At 43.9% G+C, this 22967-nt stretch overlaps 1 protein-coding gene across 2 annotated transcripts in view; it reads right to left on the minus strand.

Moving 5' to 3' along the window:
• dync1h1 (dynein, cytoplasmic 1, heavy chain 1) overlaps positions 1-22967 on the minus strand; it is a 28280-nt gene that overhangs the window by 1172 nt on the left and 4141 nt on the right. The window contains exons 9-75 of one of the 2 annotated variants that reach the window (XM_062440980.1): positions 22490-22912; positions 22211-22390; positions 21892-22041; positions 20339-20485; positions 20091-20231; positions 19761-19937; positions 19429-19539; positions 19179-19298; positions 18834-19073; positions 18546-18701; positions 18227-18340; positions 18000-18110; positions 17705-17914; positions 17432-17578; positions 17165-17331; positions 16841-17014; positions 16351-16705; positions 16052-16246; positions 15681-15963; positions 15467-15567; positions 15164-15323; positions 14776-15016; positions 14503-14686; positions 14117-14329; positions 13749-13987; positions 13494-13650; positions 13160-13384; positions 12813-13043; positions 12561-12701; positions 12185-12418; positions 11843-12049; positions 11613-11734; positions 11355-11520; positions 11029-11192; positions 10744-10873; positions 10486-10619; positions 10262-10376; positions 10008-10169; positions 9659-9873; positions 9358-9562; positions 9091-9264; positions 8833-8952; positions 8583-8703; positions 7682-7877; positions 7150-7267; positions 6834-7049; positions 6536-6748; positions 6267-6394; positions 5972-6125; positions 5710-5856; positions 5362-5512; positions 4971-5224; positions 4703-4837; positions 4517-4611; positions 4255-4429; positions 4018-4093; positions 3737-3897; positions 3533-3644; positions 3349-3409; positions 3141-3264; positions 2852-2965; positions 2583-2753; positions 2253-2470; positions 2057-2160; positions 813-1021; positions 408-561; positions 113-255 (exon numbers count right to left, since the gene is read on the minus strand). In XM_062440980.1, the coding sequence (XP_062296964.1) occupies positions 113-255; positions 408-561; positions 813-1021; positions 2057-2160; positions 2253-2470; positions 2583-2753; positions 2852-2965; positions 3141-3264; positions 3349-3409; positions 3533-3644; positions 3737-3897; positions 4018-4093; positions 4255-4429; positions 4517-4611; positions 4703-4837; positions 4971-5224; positions 5362-5512; positions 5710-5856; positions 5972-6125; positions 6267-6394; positions 6536-6748; positions 6834-7049; positions 7150-7267; positions 7682-7877; positions 8583-8703; positions 8833-8952; positions 9091-9264; positions 9358-9562; positions 9659-9873; positions 10008-10169; positions 10262-10376; positions 10486-10619; positions 10744-10873; positions 11029-11192; positions 11355-11520; positions 11613-11734; positions 11843-12049; positions 12185-12418; positions 12561-12701; positions 12813-13043; positions 13160-13384; positions 13494-13650; positions 13749-13987; positions 14117-14329; positions 14503-14686; positions 14776-15016; positions 15164-15323; positions 15467-15567; positions 15681-15963; positions 16052-16246; positions 16351-16705; positions 16841-17014; positions 17165-17331; positions 17432-17578; positions 17705-17914; positions 18000-18110; positions 18227-18340; positions 18546-18701; positions 18834-19073; positions 19179-19298; positions 19429-19539; positions 19761-19937; positions 20091-20231; positions 20339-20485; positions 21892-22041; positions 22211-22390; positions 22490-22912 (11391 nt within the window). Of the gene's footprint in view, positions 1-112; positions 256-407; positions 562-812; positions 1022-2056; positions 2161-2252; positions 2471-2582; positions 2754-2851; positions 2966-3140; positions 3265-3348; positions 3410-3532; positions 3645-3736; positions 3898-4017; positions 4094-4254; positions 4430-4516; positions 4612-4702; positions 4838-4970; positions 5225-5361; positions 5513-5709; positions 5857-5971; positions 6126-6266; positions 6395-6535; positions 6749-6833; positions 7050-7149; positions 7268-7681; positions 7878-8092; positions 8289-8582; positions 8704-8832; positions 8953-9090; positions 9265-9357; positions 9563-9658; positions 9874-10007; positions 10170-10261; positions 10377-10485; positions 10620-10743; positions 10874-11028; positions 11193-11354; positions 11521-11612; positions 11735-11842; positions 12050-12184; positions 12419-12560; positions 12702-12812; positions 13044-13159; positions 13385-13493; positions 13651-13748; positions 13988-14116; positions 14330-14502; positions 14687-14775; positions 15017-15163; positions 15324-15466; positions 15568-15680; positions 15964-16051; positions 16247-16350; positions 16706-16840; positions 17015-17164; positions 17332-17431; positions 17579-17704; positions 17915-17999; positions 18111-18226; positions 18341-18545; positions 18702-18833; positions 19074-19178; positions 19299-19428; positions 19540-19760; positions 19938-20090; positions 20232-20338; positions 20486-21891; positions 22042-22210; positions 22391-22489; positions 22913-22967 lie in introns of both variants that reach the window. The other variant, XM_062440978.1, reaches the window with a different exon arrangement.

The following is a 22967-nucleotide window of genomic DNA, read 5'->3' on the forward strand; positions in this document are numbered from 1 at the left end:
AATTAACCAAAAAAAAAAAAGTCATCTGTCAATACTATATATACACTAATATCATACTACTTAATTGTCGAGGATTTTTGATTCTGTACACTAACAATTAACCAAATAATACCTTCAATTCCTTTGCACCCCCACTGGCGGCTCCCTGTGAGATCTGCTGCAGCTGTTTGATTCGCTCACTGAAGTCTGTCACCCACTGGATCACAGTCATGGAGACTGGAACTGTGTACCGACACCAGCTACGAGGGAGGATGCCTAGAGAGAAAGACAAACAGGTGTGCACCACTGTTATTTAACAACATCTTGCTGATTAAACCCAGTTACAAATATGCAGTATTTTCTTGCATTAATCATGTGACTTCAATTGATAAGTAAGGTAAACCCATAAAAATACAGATAGATTTTACCTTTAACAAGTTCGCTGATAAGTGTGCGCAGGTCATTGGTCTGCTTCTTCTTGCCCTCACACACTTGCACCACATCAGTCAGATCCTGACGGACTTCCTGCAGCATCTTGCCACCCATCTTCACCTCACGCTCAAAGAAGCGGAACAGCGGGTCCTGGTGTTTGCATGTTTGGAGGAAGAAGACATTAAATGGAATGCAGAAACTTGGCAGATGCATCAATGACTGTGCTTTTGTTTTCATCGTAACTCATTACGTCATGAGTATAGCTCTATAATTCATAAAAAATCAATCAACTTAAAATTGATGCCCGAGGATGTTGTGCAGCTTCTTGTAGAGAAAACACCCTATTTTAGGACTCTTGAAGTCTGCTTGTCAACTACCTTTCCTCTTATTCTTGCCATTACCTTGATGTTCTCCACTGTGCGTTTGAGTGGATTGACAGTTTGGGGCATGAGCTGCAGCCAGTTGCAGGCAGTGGTGTGGAGGGTCCTCATCCAGGCCGGCTGAGCATCGGATGTGGATGAAGTGCGCTCCTTCTTCTCCGTCTCATAGGCAAGGTCATCCTCATCCTCCAACATCTGCATTTTCAGCATCTTACCAATCATGTCAGTGCCTGTACAGCCCGGCGACAGGAGCGAGTGAGCAGGGAGGGAGGTGGAGGAGAGGTGGAAGACACGGCCATGGTGGGAGGTAGGAAGGGGAGAAGAAATTAATCGTGGAACAGAAGAAAAAAATAGCTAACCTCCAGAATGTGTTAATAAAGGGGTTGTTTGTTTTTTTTTTTTTTTTAAAAGAGGCAAAAACAAGGACAAAAGGACACACAAGGCTTCAGGCAATAATTCCATCAAATTTAACATTCAACATAGATCCCAAGTGGATAAATGAACCGCATTCTTGACTGACTGGATCTGTAAACAAAATAAACATAAAAAATACAGGGTGGCAGGTTTGAGAGAAAAACTAAAGGATGTAGGGTGAGGATGAAGGAGAGGTAGGGCTTGGTGGGTGTGACTGTGAGAGTTAGGAGGAGTTGTGGAGATAAATCTGACTTAATAGGGAGGGAGGATATAACAGGGGAGCAAAGGGGATGGAGAGGTGTGGTTGTTTGGAGTCCTAATTTGAGGGTGGGGTGGGGATAGTATCTTTGCAAAGCGACATGATGGCTGTGAAATACAGCTGCTGGAGGGTGAGGATACACACACCCTTCCTTTGGGTAGAGCACCTTTAAATATGATTGCTATGACTACAGCTAGATTATGGGTTACTTGTGAAACCATAGAAAAGTAATTGATGGAGTGAACCGATGGGAAGATTAGCAGAGGAAACATCCATAACATATTTCTTTGTCATACACCAACACACACACACACACACACACACACACACACACACACACACATGTGCTATTCTGCCTAAAGCAGACACAAAAATGTAAGGTCTTGACCACTTGTCGCAATTAGAAATCCGGTCAAAGTAAGAGTTAAGACACTAGAATAGAAAAAGAGAAAAATAGTTAATAATCTGCGCTGTGAAAACCAGTTGAGATGAGGGAACAACATGAAAACAAAACTAGACAGATGACGAAGAAAAATCCAGTGAATGTGAAAGAACACCAGAATACATATAGCGAATATGACCGGTGGCGTACCATAAGTGGTGAGCAAGACCTTCTCAGCATTGCTAGGTAACCCGAGCCAGGATGGAGTCTGAGTGTCCGGAAGCATCTCTACCCAGTGAATGAACTCCTCGCGCCTGTGACAAATCAAAATCGTGAGAAACATAAGCATTAGTCATCACCAAAAAAAAGTATCCATAAACTTTTTAAAAGCTAGAAGACTACTAACCGAATGCCGTCGGGCATCTTGATGTCCTTGTGTCCGTCAACTTTGAAGGCCAGTTTGAACTCGCTGTCGAAGCTGCCCTTGGTGAAAATGCGGTCCAGGAAGGTGTTGAGCAGACGCTGGTCAAACTCATTGTCAATGCGGCCGCCATAGATGGACTGAGCCATCAAAGTTTTCAGAGCCGCCCAGGGGATCTTGTCTGGTGCAATGTTCTGACGACCCTGTGTGTAGAGGCAAAGTGTAAAAAGGTTATTTTTAATGCATTATAAATACTTCAGTACTCATTATTTATCTGATCAACTTATTATTTGTAAAGTAATTGTAATCGCCAACCTTAGCAGTGTCATCCAGCCAGGTATCAACAGTATCACAGGCAGAGCGGAGGTCAGACTCTCCAAACTCATACTTCTTGGACCAGCCAAGCGGTGCATAGCGCAGTCGTTCCTGGATGACAGCATGGAACCAAGCCAGCAGGAAATAGAGACGGGCACGCTCATTGGGAGCCTGTGGAGACATAGAAAAGACAAATTCAGCTAGAAAATGTGGGAGCAGTGTGCTTTTGAAGTGTATGTTGGTGTGTTGCTGAACCCAGCTTAAGTAACCTTGCACATGCGAGCCACAGGGATGCTGCTGAAGGTCCGGAGCATGTTGGCCTTAACACCAGGAGGAGGCTCGAACACAAAGATACGACCAGCACGAAGAAGATTCACTGGCACCTGGCAAGAAAAAGGACAACGCTGTGACTATGAGGTATGAAAGAGATCAGGAGGCTTTTGAAATAGAGGTGAGAGCAAATTCAAGACCGTGGTGTCAGTTGAGGTTCACTAATGACTCAGAATTCCAAATCAAGAATATGAAATGACAGAAATTCTGATAAGTGATGTGGTATACCTTGGGGTTGATCTCCATTGTCAGGAAAAGCCTGAAGCTGGCGTGAGGCTGCATAGAGTGGAGTTTCTTCTCCAGCTGCATCAGCCACCCGGGGGCCAGGTGGACGTTCTCCAACATCACCCACCTGCAGGACAAAAAGGGTCAGGATTATCAGTACAGGCAGCAAAGTACACATGCAAAGAAAATGTACAAACATTTAAGCACTCACCTGCCAGACTTGACAGCAGTGTTGATGTCTCTGTCAGCCTTATTGAAGCCCTCAGCCGAACCTGCGGACAGCAGAAGAACACAAACATGAACAGTACCCTCAATAAGCTTTTGACTCAGGAAACAAAAATCAGGGTCAGATTTGTGTAGGTCTGAAGTTAGGAGTGTATGAGCTGATAATTTACCAATAGAGATGGACGTGATGTGTTTGTTCTGCTCAGCAGCCAGATCTCTGACAAGACCGCTTGCATCATAACCCGGTACTGAACACATCAACACTGGAGTGCTGGGCTTCACCTACAGACACAACACTGATGTCAGCAACAATTCAACACGAACAATGTGAAGACTGCTGGAGAGAAAATCTTTGAAACAATGCTTGTCAGTACCTCAGAATCCACGATATTACCCAGGTCAAGAGGCTGCTCGATGATGTTCATGAAGGTATCTCCCAGCACCTTTGAGACAAAAATGTGTGACATGGCCAGCAGACGGTCAGGGCGGAAGGTCTGAATCAGCAACAGCTGGTGCACTGCTTGGCCAATGGAAGCTGAAGACAAAATGGCAAAAGGAGGAGCAGAGCAAGTTATGTATAAATACAATATTTAAAATCAACATCTGCTTGGCCTTTATGCATCATTTGAAAAGTTTGACACATCCATATACTCACTGGACTGTTTCTCCTCTGACCACAGATAAGGAACAGCCAGCTCTGGGGAGTTGCTCTCAATCCACATGAAGAATTGCTGAGGTAACAAACAAAAAAATGCAATAATGATCACCAATACAGTTCATAATCAAAGACAGTGTTATTTAGATAAAAGTGTCTTCATCTTCAATTTAACTCTAATGTTGTGTTTAATTATCACAGTTTGATACCAGATCAATAATATCTGTCAATGCTCACCTCATCAGCCTCAACTTTGTCCACCAAGTCTTTGAATGCTGGCATGCGGCTGAGACGGACCATGGCCTCACTCTGCTCAGTGGTCAGACCCTTCACCTTGGGCACAGACATGCCCTTCAGAACGATTTCCTTACCGCGCATGAAGTGCTGGAACTCTGAGTCATATGAAGGCTCACTGGAAAGAGATGGGTTGAAATGGTTAATGGCAGATTTTATGGAATACTACTGAGAACAATATATAGCTTTAATACTGGTGACTGACCTTGTCATGCCCTTCAGGCTGATCTTAGCCAGCAGCATGGAGAAGGTAATGTGGTCCATGTGCAGCATACCTCTGGCTATTCTGTTGAACGCCACCTACATAAAAAAAACCCCAGACATTTAACATTTGCCCACAACCCTCATACCACCAAACAAAGTATTTTCTTTTCAAAGATTCAGTTTATACCTGGAAGAGGTCCTTGGTGATGACAGCAAGTCTCTGTGTGTGATCGCTAATGTTCTTGAGGTTGGAGTTTTCATACAGCACAGTGTGGTAGGTGTCCAGGAAAAAGTGAAGAGAGTACTGGTACAGGAAGTGTATCTGGAACAAGATACAAACAAAAATGGTTTTATTTACTGGTTGTTTGGCTTGTAGAGAATAAGTGAGAAGAGGAAAAGTATGGCCATAAATCAAATAAAATATTGGCTGAATGTGCAAGTGAGAGTGTTCGGACCTGGTTAAGAGCCTCCATGGTGAAGTAGATGCTGCTGCAGGCAGAAGACAGAGTCAGGTATTGCTGTGACACTGCCTCCACCTCAGCCATGATTATATCCGTTTCCTCCACCTTCCTGGTCACCTCAGCAGCCTCCTTCTTCAAATTCTCCAGCGTGGTGATGATTGTGTCGTCATCAAGGATACGGCCCTTTACCTCATTGAGGGCCTGCAACAGGGATTTTTCCAGCTGACGCAGACGCAGCTGGAACTCACCTAAGGACACATGAGGACAGTTGTTTATTATTTTACAGAATTCTTTCTCCTCCAAGTCTTGCATCCCTGTCAGTGTTATTACCATCCCCAGTTGTGCCTTCTTATTTATGTTAGTTCATGTGCCACTTATGTCTCACCCTGCAGTTTGAGGAGATCAGAGCGCTTCTCATCCACATCTGGCCTCTCAGCCTTCAGGACCTCATTGAGACACTGGCTCTGCAGACTGCTGCGTGTCACAGTGAAGTTGACGAAAGTCACACGAGAACACAAGTCTGGTGGGAACTCAACCTGCATGAAGAGAAGACATCATGTAACAAATTATCTTTCCGTACCATATTACTGCATGAGGGAAATGCTCTATTACAGTCTGAAGACAGACTTTTTAAATACCAATGACGCTTAAGTGATTCAAATTAAAATCAATTAACTTTTTCTAAGGCAAGATTAGCTAGAAATGACTGACATATATGATATAATCTCCTCACCGTTGGGTCACGTGTGGAGAGGAAGATGACAAATGAAGGTGACAGATCGATGTCTTGGTCTCCCAGAGTGATGAGGACACGTCCTCCAGTCCTGCGGACCTCTCTGTTCAGCACCGGGTTTAGGATGGGGTCATAACTCTCTACGTCCTTAAAGGCAAAAAAAGAATAGAAATATGCAAATCATTTACAGAAACAAGAGTACTGGTGAGTGGGCAAGGAGTGAGCACATGGCATATTGTCAGTGTAAAGAAGCCATTCATACCTGGACCAGGAGTGGGTTTCCGAAACGCAAGGCACTCTCCAGGTTCTTCCTGAAGGCATCATCCAGGAAGCTGGTCCTGGTGATTTTGCGGTCTTTGTACTCATTCATGATGAACTCTGTGGCTTGGCCTGATGGATCGATGATTAGCGGGTACCTAAAAAGGGCAGTGGTATAGGTCAACTTAAGGCCAATTAATCCTTAGTAGTGCTTACTGGTTTCAGTGACAAAACCTAACAATGTGACTTGAATGACAATTTTATTGGTGTATCTTGATCAGAGGGCAAAACATACTGACCTGTTGAATCTCTTGAGCATGATGGCATTCTCGGTGCAGAGGTCATCAGCTGGGAGAGAGTTGGCCTGCCAGCGGAGCCTCTCATCTGCGTTGGACAGGTACTCAGTTCTGGCAATGTCAGTACGGAACTGAGGGAGAAATTTAGGCCAATGACAATTAGGTATAATACATGTCTTCTGACCAGATTCAAAGACTAATTTCATGACTGGTGAACAGCACCTTTACAAACTCACTAAATGCAAATGACTTTGCATCAGAGCTTGAAGTACCTGAATATTGGCTTGCTGCAGGTGATGAGACCAGGTTGTGAACAGATTCTGTCTCATCTGCTGCTCAAAGTAGCCGGCATAGGTAATGAAAGCTGCAGAGAGCAGACAGTCTCCAGCGATGGTAGACATCTGGTTCTTAAAGGTCTCACTGGTCTTCTCCCAGCGGTCTCTTTCAGCTGACAGACTCTTCAGCAGGGCTGTGCTTCGATTCACCTGCAAGGAGAAAAAACTGACAAGTTTAGACTAAATGTTTCAAAATGCTTCAGTTTTGACTAGAACCAAAGGTATGATGATATACCTTAGCCTCGACTGCAGCCAGGTCGGCCTTGATGGCCTGGGCCTCTGAAATGAGGACAGCATACTCCTCCTTGTATCGGGCGATGCTAGACTCAAGGTCTCTGATCATCTGCTCCACCTCTTCTGCCTTCGTCTTGTTGTCCGTGGCGTCATCCTCAAGCTTCTGCAGTTCGTTACGCAGAGGCTCCACACGCTTCAGCATGTCAGCGTAGTTAAGCTAGGGGAGTGGAGGAACATAGTATATATTAAAGTGATACTCTCTTTTTTCCAATTTTCCTCCAATCTATTGTTTCTATTTTTAACCTATTGTCCCTTACCTGAGCAATGGCCCATTTCACCATAGGTCCACAAGCCAGTGAGGCCCTGTTTACTTGGTCATAATTGTAGCTTGGGTTAGAAAGATAGTTCTTCTTCATCTTCTCACGAATGGAGTCACTAAATAAGTGGAAAAACAGTCCAATAAATTAGATAATAGCACAATTTATACAGTCAAATGCTTGAATTTTAAGTGTGGAAAACTTATTATGAATCAAAGGTAATTAAACATGAATAAATGAAGTACTGCTCAGGACCATTTAAACTGCATATTGGGTATGGAAGGGGGGCAGTTTCTACAATCGTCACTATAAGAAATGCTAAATCATGTGTGAAAAAAATCATAGCAACCTCTAACTAGGATACGTCCCACAAGTTACCATCAGTTCATTTTCTGATTTATCAAGCACTTTGTTTCAGAAACCTAGAAATCAAATTCCAATCACAGGTGTCACTTGATTAATATACTGATTGAATAATATAAATTTGTGTTTCCATCAGAGAAAGACTAGACAGAGGTTTGGACACCGGTACCTCATTTCCTCAGAGGAAAAGTTGACTATGCTGCTGATGAAATTGTCCCTGATAATAACTTGTCTGATTTTTTTCCAGTCATTGGTCTCCTCGCCCAGCATGAGGCAGATAGACTCCATGGCCAGTTTGACTGCAGCTGGGGGATTGGTCATAGCCCGCACTTCTACTAGGTGCTGCCGCTTAATAGAACTCACCGCTAGTTAGATATGAGGAGGAATGTGTTTGAAAGAAAGAAAGAAGTGAGAGGAGGGTAGGAAGCAAAACAAGAGAAGGAATTCCAAAGGAAAAAGACAACGAGATGGAGACAGGGAGAGGGAGAGAGAGAGAGAGAGAGAAAGAGAGAGAGAGAGAGAGAGAGAGAGAGAGTGATCTTTAGTAAACAGTTGCAGAATATATTTTCTCTTATTTCACCTGATCTCTTCAGCAGAGAAGTTAACAATGGTGGGGATGAAGTTCTCCCTCATGATGATGGATCGGATCTGCTTCCAGTCCGTTGTGCTCTCTCCCAGGAGCAAGCAGATGGATTCCAGGGCCAGCTTCACGGCCGCGGGTGGGTTGGCCATGGAACGCACCTCCACCAGGTGCTGCTTCTTAATGGACTTAACAGCTATCAACATCAGGTAAACAAGGATGTGGATTATGACAAGGCAAGGGGAAATGATGAAGGGAGGGTGTAAGAAGAGATCAAGATGTAAATAGGGAGCCTTGGACCAGAAGCAACCATGAGATAATATTGTAATAAAAAATATTAGAAGGCAAAAAAAATAAAGGCATGAACAATAACTCTACTCAACAAAAGGCACCAATATTCTAGCATAAAATACAGAAGCACACAATGTCATTCTGAATTAAATACACTGTAAAGACAGCTGTGAGTAAAACAAACTAAAAAACACTGTACCATTCTGAGCCTCAATGACAGCAGGCTCCACCTGATCCAAGTCTTCTTTGACATCCAGCTGTTTGTCCTTGATCACCTCCTGCTGCTTGTACACAGACTCCTGGATCTCCTGGCTCATCACCTGGAATCACAGTGTAACAGTATAGGAGTTAAGCTTCAATAGAGCTAAAAGGGATTGCATCTATAAAAAAACATGTTAAAATGCTTGATATCAGGCTCTTAGAAGAAAAAAAAACAACTTCTTTTGTACCTTTTTCTTTTCAGCCTCCTGCTGATCTTTGACCATCTTCTTCAGCTTGTCGTTGGCAGCTGCGTTCTTTGCCTCCAGTTCCTGGCTCTTGATTCTCAAGTCACGACGAAGCTCCTCAACCTTGATAAGGAAGTAGAATTATTATCAAGAGAGTCAGATAAGAGCAAGCAGAAAAATTACATTGAGAAACAGGTGGAATAAAATGGCCCTAAATGTATACAGGCACATACAATGCTGCAAAATACAAACTTATTGTACCTGATCTACGGTCTCCTTAATCTTGCGAAGACCAACATTAAGGTGCATCTGCTGCTCCTCCAACTCGCTGCGTTTCTCATTGAACAGGTTGGCATACTGGTTGATGAAGTCCAGGTAGTGGCGGGGAGTGATGGCCATGGTGTGACCACCTCGCTTTGCCAGACGGTTGTTTGCCTGCATCGAGTTAAAGCAGTATGCATTACAAAATTGTGCTTTTTTTTCTTAAATTAAAACAAGTCAAACGCAAAACTGTAAACATATCCCTACCTGGTGAAGTGTCTGATGTACAAACACACAGCCGTTGACGATAGCCTCGCGGTGAGATGGTGGCTGGGGAAGTTTGTCGTAGACAATGGGCATGTAGTCTGGCACCTTGTAGTTCGGCTTCTCCAGATCCATTTTGCTGGTGAACTCCTTACCCACCTGATAAAGAGCCTCTGTGGACCAGTCTCCAAACCAGTTCAGCACACACCTGACACAGAGTTTTCAGTTAACACAGAAATATTCCCTGTAGTTCTCTGATGTAATTAATTAATTTATGCTCAGGGTTTATTATACATCATTGTACCTGTTGAAGAGGGCAGGAGATGTGGCAGCCCTGTCCTTCAGGCCCTCTGATGAGGGGTTCATGGTGAAAACCACATGGAGGTTTCTGATAACTTGGCTGGTGAACCACTTGTACAGCTCCTCGTGTGTGTCTAGCATCAGACCCTCTTTCTGGGCTCCCTCCTTACACTGAGTCATCAAGGTGGCATATTCATCTCCCTCAAACAGACCAGGAACCTACAGAGAGCAGGGTAACATTATCATCCAGGGAGCCAATATTATGTGTGCACCACTTAAAATCAAAACCTTGTTTCAAAAAAGGTTAAACGGCAATGATGTCATGTAAGAGCTACAAAAGGTGTAAAAGTTACCTCTCCGTTGGCCAGCAGTGTGTTCATCCTCTCAAGGAATCCAGAGTCCAGCACATTGGACTCATCCATGATGAAAGCGATCTTCTCATTCTTGCAACCTGAGCGACGCAGCACTGTACGCAGGTCCTCATCAAAGTCCTCTCCAGTATATTTCCTGTGTACCTGAAGACACGCACACACACAAAAATTAATAAATATGGTCAGAAAATTGTACCAATATAGCTCCCAATCCCCTTGACATTTAGTGTACCAACCTTGATCTGGTAGACACTAAGTCCATTCATCCAGGCAACGAAACGAGACAGAGTCGTCTTTCCTGCTCCACTCACACCAATCAACAGGAGATGTCCCTGAGGCTGACGGAAGATTCTGGAGGAAGATTTTGAGATTTACTCACAAAATAAATATACAGGTCAGAAATTCAGAATTCACAGTAAGTTTCCAGTCAACAATCAGAGGTTTTGAGACGGTTACTCACCGGTCGATTCTGAGGACATGATCCAGCACCTCATTGAAGAGTACCAGTGGGACATCCAGCTCCTCCTCATAAAAGACCTTCAGACGGGCCTTCACATAGTCCCTCAGTTCCTCCTGCTCCACTGGGATATAGTCCTACATCCACAAACAAAATACTCAGTAAGACCAAAAATCAAACTGCTTGAGGTTAACTCACTACATTTCAGTAAGGTTACCAAATCAGGAATAACACAGCATGGTCAACCTGTTACTAGTTTACCTTGGAGAGCCAGTTGCTGTAGAGAATAGGTCTGTTGAGACCCTTCTCCTTATCGATGTTAGGGAAGTGTTTGAGAGCAACCATGTCAATGTTTTCATCTGTCCATCTTCTTTCTTCATCACCAACCAGCCTGGGAAAAAAAGAGCAAGACCAACCGCATTTAATCACTCTTAGGCAGTTCATAAGTGGCACTTTATCAGAATTTTTAAGTAGACAAGAAAATATAGTTCAACAACTTATACTAAGCACTATTAATATAATCTGCTTGATGAAACTTGCCCTCACCTATCCTGGAAGAGTCGGAGAGCCTCATGGGCCCAGATGCGGATAAGCCCCTCCACAGGGAGAGTCTCAAGTGGCCGCAGAGCCTCAAAGATACCCCTCACCCAGCGAGTCATCTCTCTGGGAGAGTAGATGTAGTGAGGTTGGGTGTCTTGGGTAAACCGCTCCTGAAGGGGGGAGAAAGGGGACAAATTAACAAATACAAATATTGTAAATTAAAGGAAACTCAATAAAACTAAAAACATTTTTTATTTTCTTTAGTATGTACACTACTTCCTGTAACATCATTATGTAAATTTATGTTTTTGTCATTTTGCCTCTTCCTTTACCTGAGACATGGTGTAGAACTCCACCATGGCAGCTGTTAGAGGTTCAGCATATGTACGCAGAGATGGGATGAGGCGCAGCATGGCGCGGTTGAAGGTTCCATAAATCTGGGTGAGGGAAGCTGGACCTGGATAGTCCACATACACCACAGGAACGTGACGCAGGAACCTAGAAACAGCACACCAACAACACAGCCACTGTAAGTGTTGGTCATATGTAGTGTCTTATGTTTCTCTCATGTTTAAAACTGAGCACTGTACCTGAGTGTGAGAGGCTTCCTGCCAGGATCAGTGGGAGGATTACAGGCTCCCACAAACTGGATCCTCTCCAGTTTGACCCAAGTCTGGTCTGAGGTGCGATAGAAGCCTCCATGTTCCACCATCTGAGAAAACACAACAGAAGAGCCTTTGTCATAAAAAGGAAGGAAACCAAACTCGTTGAGATTTATTTATTTTTGCCCTTGTGCCTTTTTGCAAACAGTGTAGCATACCTGTCTGATGAAAGAGATGACTCTCTGTGTGCCGTACTTGTCCATATCCGGCAGATTGATCTCGTCACAGAACAACACCAACCACTTGCCGAGCTGGACAGGGGCGAGGACCACGCCGTTGGGGGTACGCCGGTACTCACAGTAGTGGTCAAAGGTTTTCAGCAGAAGCTCTGGGGTAGTGGCGCTGGAGAAGTTCAGACCCACAACCTAATAGGGGGTTTCATAATATTCAAAAGTTTAGAATTTTAAGGGTGAGTAAGACCTTTCTGATACATCAAATTCCAATATTACACTGATTCAAGGATTTACAATCAATGTTAATTATTTAATCTCGTCTCTCACCTCCATGTCAGGCAGGGCCCTGAGGGCACTGAACAGGGTCATAGTCTTTCCGGAGCCAGGAGGTCCACACAGCACCAGTGGTTTGTGCTCTGCCAGCCATGTGTAAAGCAAAGCCTCATGGCGAACAGTGTCCAGGGTGGGTACCACAACATCAGGAGATGCCACCTTGTGGGTCTCTACCTCAATCTGAGGCACCTTGCCCTGCCAAGACTGCCACTCGCCTGAGATGCACACCTGGACGTTAAGAACATTTTGAAAATTCAGATTACGAGATTGCAAATAGTTGGTCTGCTTTCAGCAACTTGCAGATACAGAGAATCCATTTTTTTCTGCAAGGAGGCCAAGGCCATTCAAGGCTCCTCTGTATCCTGTGTACCTCATAGTCAATGATGGGGACATTGGGAGCAGAGGGGAGGGGCACGGTGGTGATGCGACGGATGTATTCTCCAAGCTCAGCCCTCATTTTCAGCCGCCCGTCACCAGAGAAGGACCACAGCACGGCATAGATCAGATATTTCTATAGGGAGACAACACAACAAGTTTCATCAATTGTAAGAAAATGTACATATTTTTACTGTGATAAACTCAAACGGTGGTTTGTGATGGAGTGCAGAAAACAGAATACTACCTGCATGTATTTCTCTAGCTGTTCAATAGGCATGGGAAAGTCTGGATGGTTGTTGTTGTAAAGTGCCACATTACGGCAGGCCTGGTGCATCATTGAGAACAGAGAACCCAAGCAACGAAGGCGGGTGAAGTCCATGATGTGCTCCATCTTGGAGGCGTGCTCTAAAGCCTTGATGACCAGGCCTGTGGAGGTGAAGTATGGCTGCAGGACAGTTGCAACATCACGCTGGATCTAGTGGAAAACATACAATGGGACATCAGTAAAGAAGAATGGTCACATTTTGAAAAACGTTTGTGTTGAGCTTGTTGTGTTTTTTCATCTAAAAATATCATCTCCCCTTTAATTACCTGCAGCATTGGTGATGCAGTCTCCTCCTCATCTTCTGTGCCTTTCCTCTTGCTCTGAGACTCGTCCTCTCCCTCGTCCAGTGGGATGCTGCGAATGCGATGAAGGAAGTTGTTGAAGATCATATCGGTGCTGAGGACGTCCTCACTGAACCAGACCATACCACAGCGAGACACAGTGGCCAGTGTGGCATACTTCAGGTCCTGTACTTCAAACATTACACGCACCTGGAGGGAAGAGAGAATAACTCAGGGTAAATACCAATGTGATTCCACCAGAGCAAAATGAGGCAAAAAAAAAAAAAAAAGTGTTAGTTTGAAATGCTGGTGCTTTTACATTTGGTGGCAAGCTGAGACGCTCTCCGTTGGGCAGAGTGAGCAGCTTGTTGTCATCCAGGACAGAGTTGAGATTTTCAACCCACTCAGGGTCGACGTCACCATCAAAGATGATCCACTGACGTTTCTGCAGTTCACCTCGCACATTATCAATGATCCTGAAATCAGGAAGAAAAGTATTTTACATCAGTTATTAAATACAAAAGATGCACGGAGTACATTCATAGCCTATGATGAAGTGTTAAAAGTAACTCACTTCCTGAGGATGTGTGTGAACAAGCCATCAGTCCATTCACGGGTGTTGGGGTCCAGGGTTCCATACAGGTGATCTTTGCTGATGGCCTTGGGGTCAATGATGTGTGCCACGCCCTCATAACCCTCCAGCCTCTCCAGGGCCTTGAGCAGCACCCTCCATGCCATGGTCTTCCCACTACCTGAAGGTCCCACCATCATCAGACCGTGGTTGATCTGTGTGATCTGGTACAGCTGAAGCACCTGGAAGAGGTTGAATGACATTCAGAAAATCAGTGACTATTCAGGATGCCTTCTGGGGCTTCCATGCCAGCAAAAGGGCCACAGCTGTATCTCACTAATTATTTGTGTAATCTGCATGTCACTTCATACCTTCTCCACCCACATGCTGCCCACATCGTCACCGTCTCCGTAGGTGAGGTACATCTCCCTGCAGACCTTCTTTAGCTCCTCCCTCAGAGCAGTCATCTCTCCACGCATATACTGCACTCCAGGGAAGACATCTGACAGCAGGCTAAACAGCAGAGGGATATCTTCTGCCACCAGCTTGGGAACCATGGTCTCACACACACTCTGGATCAGAATCTACAGTGAAGGAAGAGCACACACAGACTGAATGAAACAACAAATTCAACTCAAATCATCCAACCATAGTATTAGTATTTTTTATGTTGGCGTTGCTTAAGTTTTTCTAGTGTGCTTAGCTCAAAACAATACAAACATGTCAGTTCTTTGTCCTACAACTACAGTTTTCATACCTCCTGTTCGGGAAGGTTCTCAGCAATTTCATTCTCATCAACGTTTTCTCCACGCTCATTCTTCTCTCTTTTGATCCTCTGAATGCGCTCGCGCTTGACATTACCAGCACTGACCAGCACACTCTTGAGAGCTCGGAGACCGAAATCGTAGTGACTCTGGGATGACAGCTGCTCATCGCACAATCTGAAATAGAGGCAAGGGATGGATTAAGAGGAACACTAACATCAACATCCTCTTAAAGAAATTTAAGGTTTACTAAGACAAATACATACTTGAAGAAGGGAACAATTTTCTTGGCAAGGGTCTCAGCTGTGCGGAAACCTTGAGAGTAAAGCATGACCTGGGCAATGAGCTGGCGGTCAGGCTTGGTCATGGCCAAGCTGCGGAACAGCTTCTTCAGATTGTCAGGCAGGTTAGAACGGCCAGCGTAGCCAGGGTTCATGGTGATGAAGATGGCCATGTCTGGGCTGACCTTTACCTGCTTGTTCAGGAGCTCTGTCATGACAGGCACACCTGAGAGGGAGACAGATAATAATTAATTTTCACATTTTACTGCATCATCTTTGAACTTTATGTTTTAGCAATGGAAAGCAAAGGTGTTTGGAAATTCTTGTTGTAAGAGCATTATAAAACCCTAGTTCCCACACATATAATACTTACTCCTGTCTCTGTTGGGGTTACTGTGCTCCCTCAATGCCACCTGAATATATTGGACCTGCTGGGAGACAGCAGACAGCATTCTCTCCTCCAGACGGTTAAATTCGTCAAAGCAGCCCCAAGCTCCCACCTGGCACAGACCCACAAAGATACGACCCATGGCCTAAAGACGAGGAGGTCAACAAAAGAGATTTGTAAGTTAAATGACTGATATGATGAAAAACTAAATTCTGTTAAATAACCAAGTGCTCTATTAGTTTAGATGTGCTTAGTCTGAGAAGTTACAATCTGAATGAAGTCATGTACCTGGAAGTCAAATGTCTCATCACAGTTGAAGACCAGGACAAAGCGGCCCAGCTGATGACCCAGGGCTTTCACTGACTCAGTCTTCCCTGTGCCAGCAGGACCTAGATGAAGGACAAATTCCATGAAGTTCAGTGTTTTATATGTAAAAAGTAACTTTCTATCTAACTATCCATTTCTTGTCTGCAATAAGAAAAAATAAATAAAATGGCCATACCGAATGGTGACCCTCCAAGGCGGGCCTCCAGAGCCTGAGTCATGGTCAGATAGCAACGGTCTGTCAAAGGGGTCTGGACAAGCTTGTCCTGGACACCCAAATATTCAAAGCCGTAGTTGAACTTGGCGTTGGCCATCTGAATGGACAGCTGTTGGAGAACATCTGTCTGCTTGGGGTCAAAGTAGAAACGCATCTGGCTGAGCCACTCAAAGGACTTGGGGTTGTCTATCTTGTTCTTGATCAAAGTCCTGGTCACGTCACGTTGGTGCACCAGCTCGGTGATCTAAGAGGGAGCAGAAGAAAGATTTCAGACAGTTTTCTTCAGACAACATCCTTTTAAAAACATACTTTAAAAAAATATTCCCCCTGACCAGGTGCTCCAGTTTCCTCCTGCGAAGTGCAGGCTGTTCCATCAGCACGGTGTCAGCCAGCACATTCAGGGTGGCCTCCACATTTGTAAGTACTCCCTGCATGGGCGTCATGTCCCCACCACCTGAGATGGTGGTCAAGGCAGACTCGATGTTCTCAGACCAGGCAATCTGGGCGGAAAGGACCACCAGTTGGGCCTGTGGAGAGAGTAAACAAAAATGGAATTATGTAAACATGTCTCCCTATTTACATTTCTGTATTTGGTTTGAATACTTTAAATAAGTATAATAGATATACCAACCTGATAACGATCAATCCAGTTGATGTACTGGCTCAAGTCAATAGATGTACCCTGGTTGAAGCCTGCGACCTCTGTGACGGACTCGGCAAGCAGCTTGGCCAGTGTGACCCTCATCTCCTTCTCCACAAGCGTCAGCCACTCGTTGATCTTGGGGTGCTGTGTGATAGAGACTGGAGTCTTGTATAAAATCTCTTCACCCTCACGGGAGGAGATTCCCAGCACCACTGTGTTATCTTCATTGAGCAAGATGCTGGAGACGCCAGCGAACATCTTTTTGAAGTGCTTCTGCAGTTTGGCCACATTCTTGCTGTTGCCGATGATCTCGAGCAAGTCCTCGTCTCCCACGAAGTAGAACCTTGGAACAAAAAGAGCATGATGATTATCTGAGGGTATTAGTCACAACCATTTCTAAATTTTATTTTCATTACGCACACTGACAACAATGCACATTCCCTTCTTTGCTCTCTCTGCCTCTGTGTCATCTTCTTACCTGGGGAATGAAGATCTCTCCCTCTCCAAGTATTCTCCCAGAGCTTTCTGGATTTTTCCAAGAAGGTCAGCCAGTCTCTCCAAGGATCTCTGCACTCCTTGAATGTTCAGCACATCCATTACTAATGGAGACTTTGTCACCTTCTTCATCAGCGCCAAGAACTCTGTGCTGATACTGTGGAATAAAAGGAAAAACAAATTACATTAGGTTATAGGAGAAAACATTATTACAGTAGTTACAATACTTCAAATGTCACCATGACCGCTGAAATTAAAAGAAAAATGTGTCAAAATCAAGAGAAAAAATAAGGGTCCTCCAGGTTACCTCTGGAACCTCTGGGTTTCTACAGGCAGCAGATGTTTGATGTCAGCACTGCCTGTGAAGATGCCTTCCAGATAGACCCAACGGCGCTGAACATCAATCCAAACGTCAAACAGAGCCATGATGCGATTGAGCTTGTCTTCCCAGCTCAGGGCATCTTCCTCAAACACCTGTGAGGAAAAGACAGAGCATGGTATTGTTAAATTTCTGAGAAAAATTAAATATTTGTCTTAATGAAACCTACAAACATAAATATAAACCTGTATTTACCTTGTAGTAGGGAGACAACTTCATGGCAGACACGCTGTTAATGTGTTCTTTGACCTTGTTGAAGAGGTCATCCCAGCCTCGAATCAGACGACACTTGTTCTGGTAGTTCACCAGGTCAAGCTCGTACGAGTTCCACACTTCACGTATCTGAGGACAATAACCACAGGAATAATATTATTCAGAGCTTCATAAATCAGACCATAAATTTAAAAAAATGTCTGTTGCCCCCATTAGCATCACAGCTACACTGCATAATCTCTCCTCCCTTTTTACCTGTTTGAGGAACTCCTCCAAAGCCATCTCTCCCTGGGCCACGAGGAGAACGTCCTTCACCACCATCTCATTCTTCTGCAGATCCACATCCCAGACCTGTCCCAGGGTCAGCTCAGAGGGGACCCAGTTCACATGCAAACGCTTCATCAGCTGCTTCCAGTGGCGGTCCTTTAGAGCCTCAGATTTAAGCTCAATCACCAACATGTTGACCTGGACAGAGAAAGGAATAGGTTGAGAATTTAGTAACCCTTTTTTTTCCTCTTGTGGGTCAAAACTTGCAGAAAAATCAAGTGACCTTGAGGTATCCCTTAAGCAGCCTTTGGACAAACTCGTAAGAAGCATACTGTCTCAGTCTTGCTTGGAAGTTCTTCAGCTGATTTAGGAGACCATCCAGACTCTGACGAAGCTACAAACACAAAACAAAAAGACAAAGGACTTGTTATATACACTACAGAATTTGACAAATATACAATGGGGACTCATCAATCCGACTCATTTGAATCATTACTGTGTATTTGTTACCTTGCGTGGCTGTACAGACACCCATGGCTGCTCTTTCATCTGGTCGATCTGCTCCCAGACCTTTGACAGCTCGGACCATACCTCCTTCAGGTCATGCAGTTCTTCCAGTGCCACCTACAGACATAAATGAGTCATAAAAAGCATCTTGTTTAGTCATCACTATTATTTTGAAACAGGTATAAAATGAGACCTAAAATCCATGCATTATGGATAAAATATTAATTACATTGTAAATTGGTGTTAGGTGAAATACTTTTTAACTCTTGTATTTTTTATAGGTGGCTTAAAAAGCTTTTGTATAAACGTGTGTGTACATTACCTGCACCCTCTCCTCACTGCCACTGAGCAGGCCTGTGTCAGTGAGCTCCAGAGCCTCTTTGGCACGAGCACACTTCTCTCTTTCAACCTTCAGACGGCCGAAGTTGCCTTCATAGATCGTCAGAGACTGAATAGCCTCCTCTGGACGCAGGTTCCCCTAGTGAACAGATGATCAGACGTACATTCGAAAAATGACAAATAATTCAATTAATTTGATAGATAATTTTAACAATTAGCTGTAACCACTTCTGTTTCCACAAAACTATTACACATTTCTAGGTGGTCTTACAGCAACTGGTTTGGTCTTCTCCCATTCATTCAGCAAGTCAGTGGTGCGGTTTTCAACAGCTTTGTCCTCTTGGACAATCTTCATCTGCAGGTTGGCCACCTGCTGCTGGATAGCGGTGTCCTTGCGCTTCATTATGTCACTGAAAGCACCCCATTCTCCCTCAATGTTGTCAATGTAGAGCCAAGATGGAGGGAACTGGAACCTCTGCTTCTCCAGCAACCGCTGCCCGTTACGGAACATCTAGGGGGCACAACAGGGAGAATTACATTTAAAACCCTTTTTTTAAGCAGGCAGTGACAGACGAGGCTGAAAGAAAGCATACTGTATGTTTTACAGGGTACTTACATCCACATTTTTCTCAAACTGTTTGATCTTGCGCTTCAGGGTCTGGACATATGTTATGAAGTTGACAGCGTCTGAGGTGCTAGCAGTGTCCACAGAATGTTGTTCCAGGTCTTGACGGGACTAATGAGGGAACAAGAAAAAGTGACGCAATAACAAAAATTATTTTACAAATTAATAATTTTATCAGTGTTTCTCTGTGATGAATATAACCCAGTTGGTTAAAGGACATTTCTCCATTATTATGTTTTACCTTGGATATCTGGGCGTGGAAGTCCTGCATGTTCTGTCCAAGCATCTGACCAAACTTGCTGAGCACCTCTTTGTGCCACGAGTCATACTTCAAGTTCACCTTGGATTGGACCTGATGTCAAGGAAAAATATAAACATTTATTAAAAAGTGTGCAGGCATACAATAGGATATTACTTTGGAGGAAAAAGCACATAAACTGGCACTGCATTGTAAAATATGCATTTGCACAAATAAGAGAATAATATAGAAGTGTAAAATCTTGTTGCATTTTTGTGAGTTTATAACACTGTAAACAAAGGCTCAAATTACTCTACATGCCAGGTCATAGTTACCTTGCCATAGTCAATGATCACAGGTCCAAAATCTTTCCGTGTCTCTGCATTGTCGAAGGTTCCACGTGCTTTGCGGATCTGGACCAGGAGGGCTTGCCACTTGGTGAGGTCTTCACCCAGACGGTTGTAGATGTTCTCTGCTTGCATGTCCCACAAGCACTGGTATTGCAGCCACACCTGGACATAGACGAGACAGAAAAGTCAATGAATTAAAGAGGGATAATTACAAATCACTATGCATAATACTACAAGTAAGATTGTGAATGAAAAATAAATGGTATTAAATTTATGACGCATTTTGTTTATGTTGTTAAAACAGGCATCTCTTACCTTAACGTACTGCTCCACCTCATTGACGATGTCCTCAACTGCATTGTAGGCCTCTTCCAGGGCTGCAGGACCATCTGGCATCCTGGTCAGGGCATTTCGGTAGAACTTCTCTTCCTCTGACAGCTCGTAGTGGACACCCACCTTTGAAAAAAGAGGCTTGTTTAGATAAAAGCAACAGCACAAGTGAAATAAGATGGAACTTAAAAATGACCTAGACAGCACTACTCAAATAGTTTTATGGCCCTTACCTGGTATCTCTGGCTCTGGATCCTGGGAAGAGAAAGGATGACCATCTTCCAGGAAAACATCTCCTGGTAGAGCTTGTAGCGACAGTCTTCAATTGGTGGGTTAAGGTAGATCACCTGGTTGGTAATCCTCAGCTCATGGACAACATTCTGGGAAAAGAAAACAATATGGTTTGTTTTAATAAAATGTCAGCTGTGTGCAGGTATTCAATGGGCCAGATGCAAGAATATGTTCGTATTTTTCTTCTTAAATCTGTCGTACTTTTCTCGTGAGGTGGAATTTACGAGTGTGCCACGTCGGATTCACCAAACACTCGTATCACCAGGAAACAGTCGTAAATGACCTTCGTAAACATGATGAATCCCACCTGTTCTAAATGAACGCGCGTTCCCGAGAATAGTAAATTAACATGAATGACGCCCCCAAAATACCATATAAGGTCAGACGACCGGCAGGTTGTGGAGAAGCTCCATTCATGAAAATGGCACTAAAGACTAAGAATAACAACTTTACGAGCTCTCAGGCTGAGGTCCCGCTCTCAGAAATAGATCAACAGAAACACATATTATTATTTAGTGTTAGTGGTGGAATTAAAGGTCCTGAGAAAGACAAAGAATGAGTAAAAATGACCCGTGGTGTGAACGCTGTATCAGCTGTTGCGCGCAGCATCACAGAAATAAAAACAAAAATGACTGAGCATGAATTATGCCAGAGGATGTCATCAGCCAGGGAGTTAAACAATTACTTCGATAAGCAATATTTCAATTAAATGAATAACAGTTATTAATAAATAGTCAGTTTATATTGTGGAAAAGTAACTGTGGAAAAGTAACTGTGGACAAGTCGCTTTGTAGTTTCGGCCGCTAATATTTATATTGTACGCTTGCATTATATCATAGTTTCAATTGTCAATTTAAATGACTGATATATCTACCTAAATTGTTAAATAGCCTACTTCTTTATACTGAATAGCCTAATTATTTTACAAACAGAGTAATGTCATCATGATTATGGATTCAGAAGTGCAATTTAATGAACGGGACATAGACTTTCCCCCCCCTTCTCTACATCCCCTGTAGTTCACACCCATTACTCAGGGGTCTCTAAAATACTGACAATATAATAATCGCTCAGCCTGCGGATCGACATTATTCATTTCTCTGTTAAGTGGTAGTCAGCATACAGTGATGTTAAAAAGAAAATCCAAGTCAGTTGATTCTGAAGCTCAACTGCTGATGTTACACCTGCTGCCGGATTGCTGTCAGCACAGACCTGCTAACACCCGGGATGACAACGCAGGGCAAGGCGGCAGAAGAAGTTGGAGATGAGGGTACCCGTGTGGACGTGTTATGTGTTCATTAAGTGATTATCATATCTTGCTTATAGTATATGATGTCTATATGAATGAGTATATGAATCCTCGTAAATCACTCGTACGCATGGTTTAAGAACGAATCTGTGCGTACGAGTGGTTCTTGCATCTGGCCCAATGTTTTATAATTAATGTAGAAATAAAATAATGACATGCCACAAAGCAACGATAGTCAGTGCTCACCTTGATCTTGGGCTCGCCTCCTGGTTTGTGGCTCACTTGTGGAGCTTCTGTGTCCATGTCCACATCAGCTTTGTCCTCTACCTGACCGCGGAGCACTTGGGTCCAAGCCTTGAGACCAGCCTGCAGACGCACTCCCAGGATGCGTTCAATCTATGAAAACAATACAAAAGTAAATGAAAACCATTCATGTCAGCCACATGTGAAAATAAACAAAGGCTAAATCATTCAGAGCATTCCCATTCTGACTCAAAGTGCTCACTATCTAAGTGACTGAGAATGGTAAATAATCCTTGTATTGTTGCACATTTGAGATGCTAACCTCAATGTCGAGCTTGTTGACCCAGATGGGCAGGTTGGAATAAGAATGCAGATTGAGGTCATCCACAGCTTTCTGGACACGGTTGAGGATTTCAGAGAAGGTCTTGTTTTCGAACATGCAAGTGTCCAGAGAGCGGACCTCGAGATCTATTTTCTCCTCGATCAGTAAGAGGTCATCCACCTGGAAGCACACACAGGAGAAAAAAGGACATTAAGTAAACAATAACATTTGTTGAGTAGTTCTAAACTAACATTGTGGTGCCAAGTCCTCCAGACTGACCTTCTCCTGGAAGTTGAAGACGGTCTCAGCCAGCCTCTGAACATAAGGATCCAGCTTGTAGGACTCCCAGACCAGAGTGATTCCTTCAGTAACAAGAGCCTGAACCTCTTTCTTAAGCCCAGCCACGAGCAGGGAGATAGAGGATCTTTCCTCCACCTTCTCACAAGTGCGCTCATAGGTGCGAACGCTCTCAATCAAAGAGATGGCAAATGGGTACAGCTGGTTAGCTTGGTGGGCTTTGTTGACAATGGCCAAAGGAACACGGAAGCTAAGCCACTTGAGATTGCGGACCTCTTTGGATAAGGTGATGATCTCTGGGAGGAAGTTGACTTTAAGCTTGAGCATGTTTCCTGTGCGTCCACGTGCACGAGTACTCTCAATGGTGAAGATGCGGCCAGACACACCAAGGTTACGCTGCTGCACCTGGTTTACAAAAATAAAATAATTTTTTTTTTAAAAAGGAATATTTATCAATACT

The sequence above is a fragment of the Scomber scombrus genome, chromosome 19, assembly GCF_963691925.1.
Source record: "Scomber scombrus chromosome 19, fScoSco1.1, whole genome shotgun sequence".
Taxonomy (NCBI): Eukaryota; Metazoa; Chordata; class Actinopteri; order Scombriformes; family Scombridae; genus Scomber; species Scomber scombrus.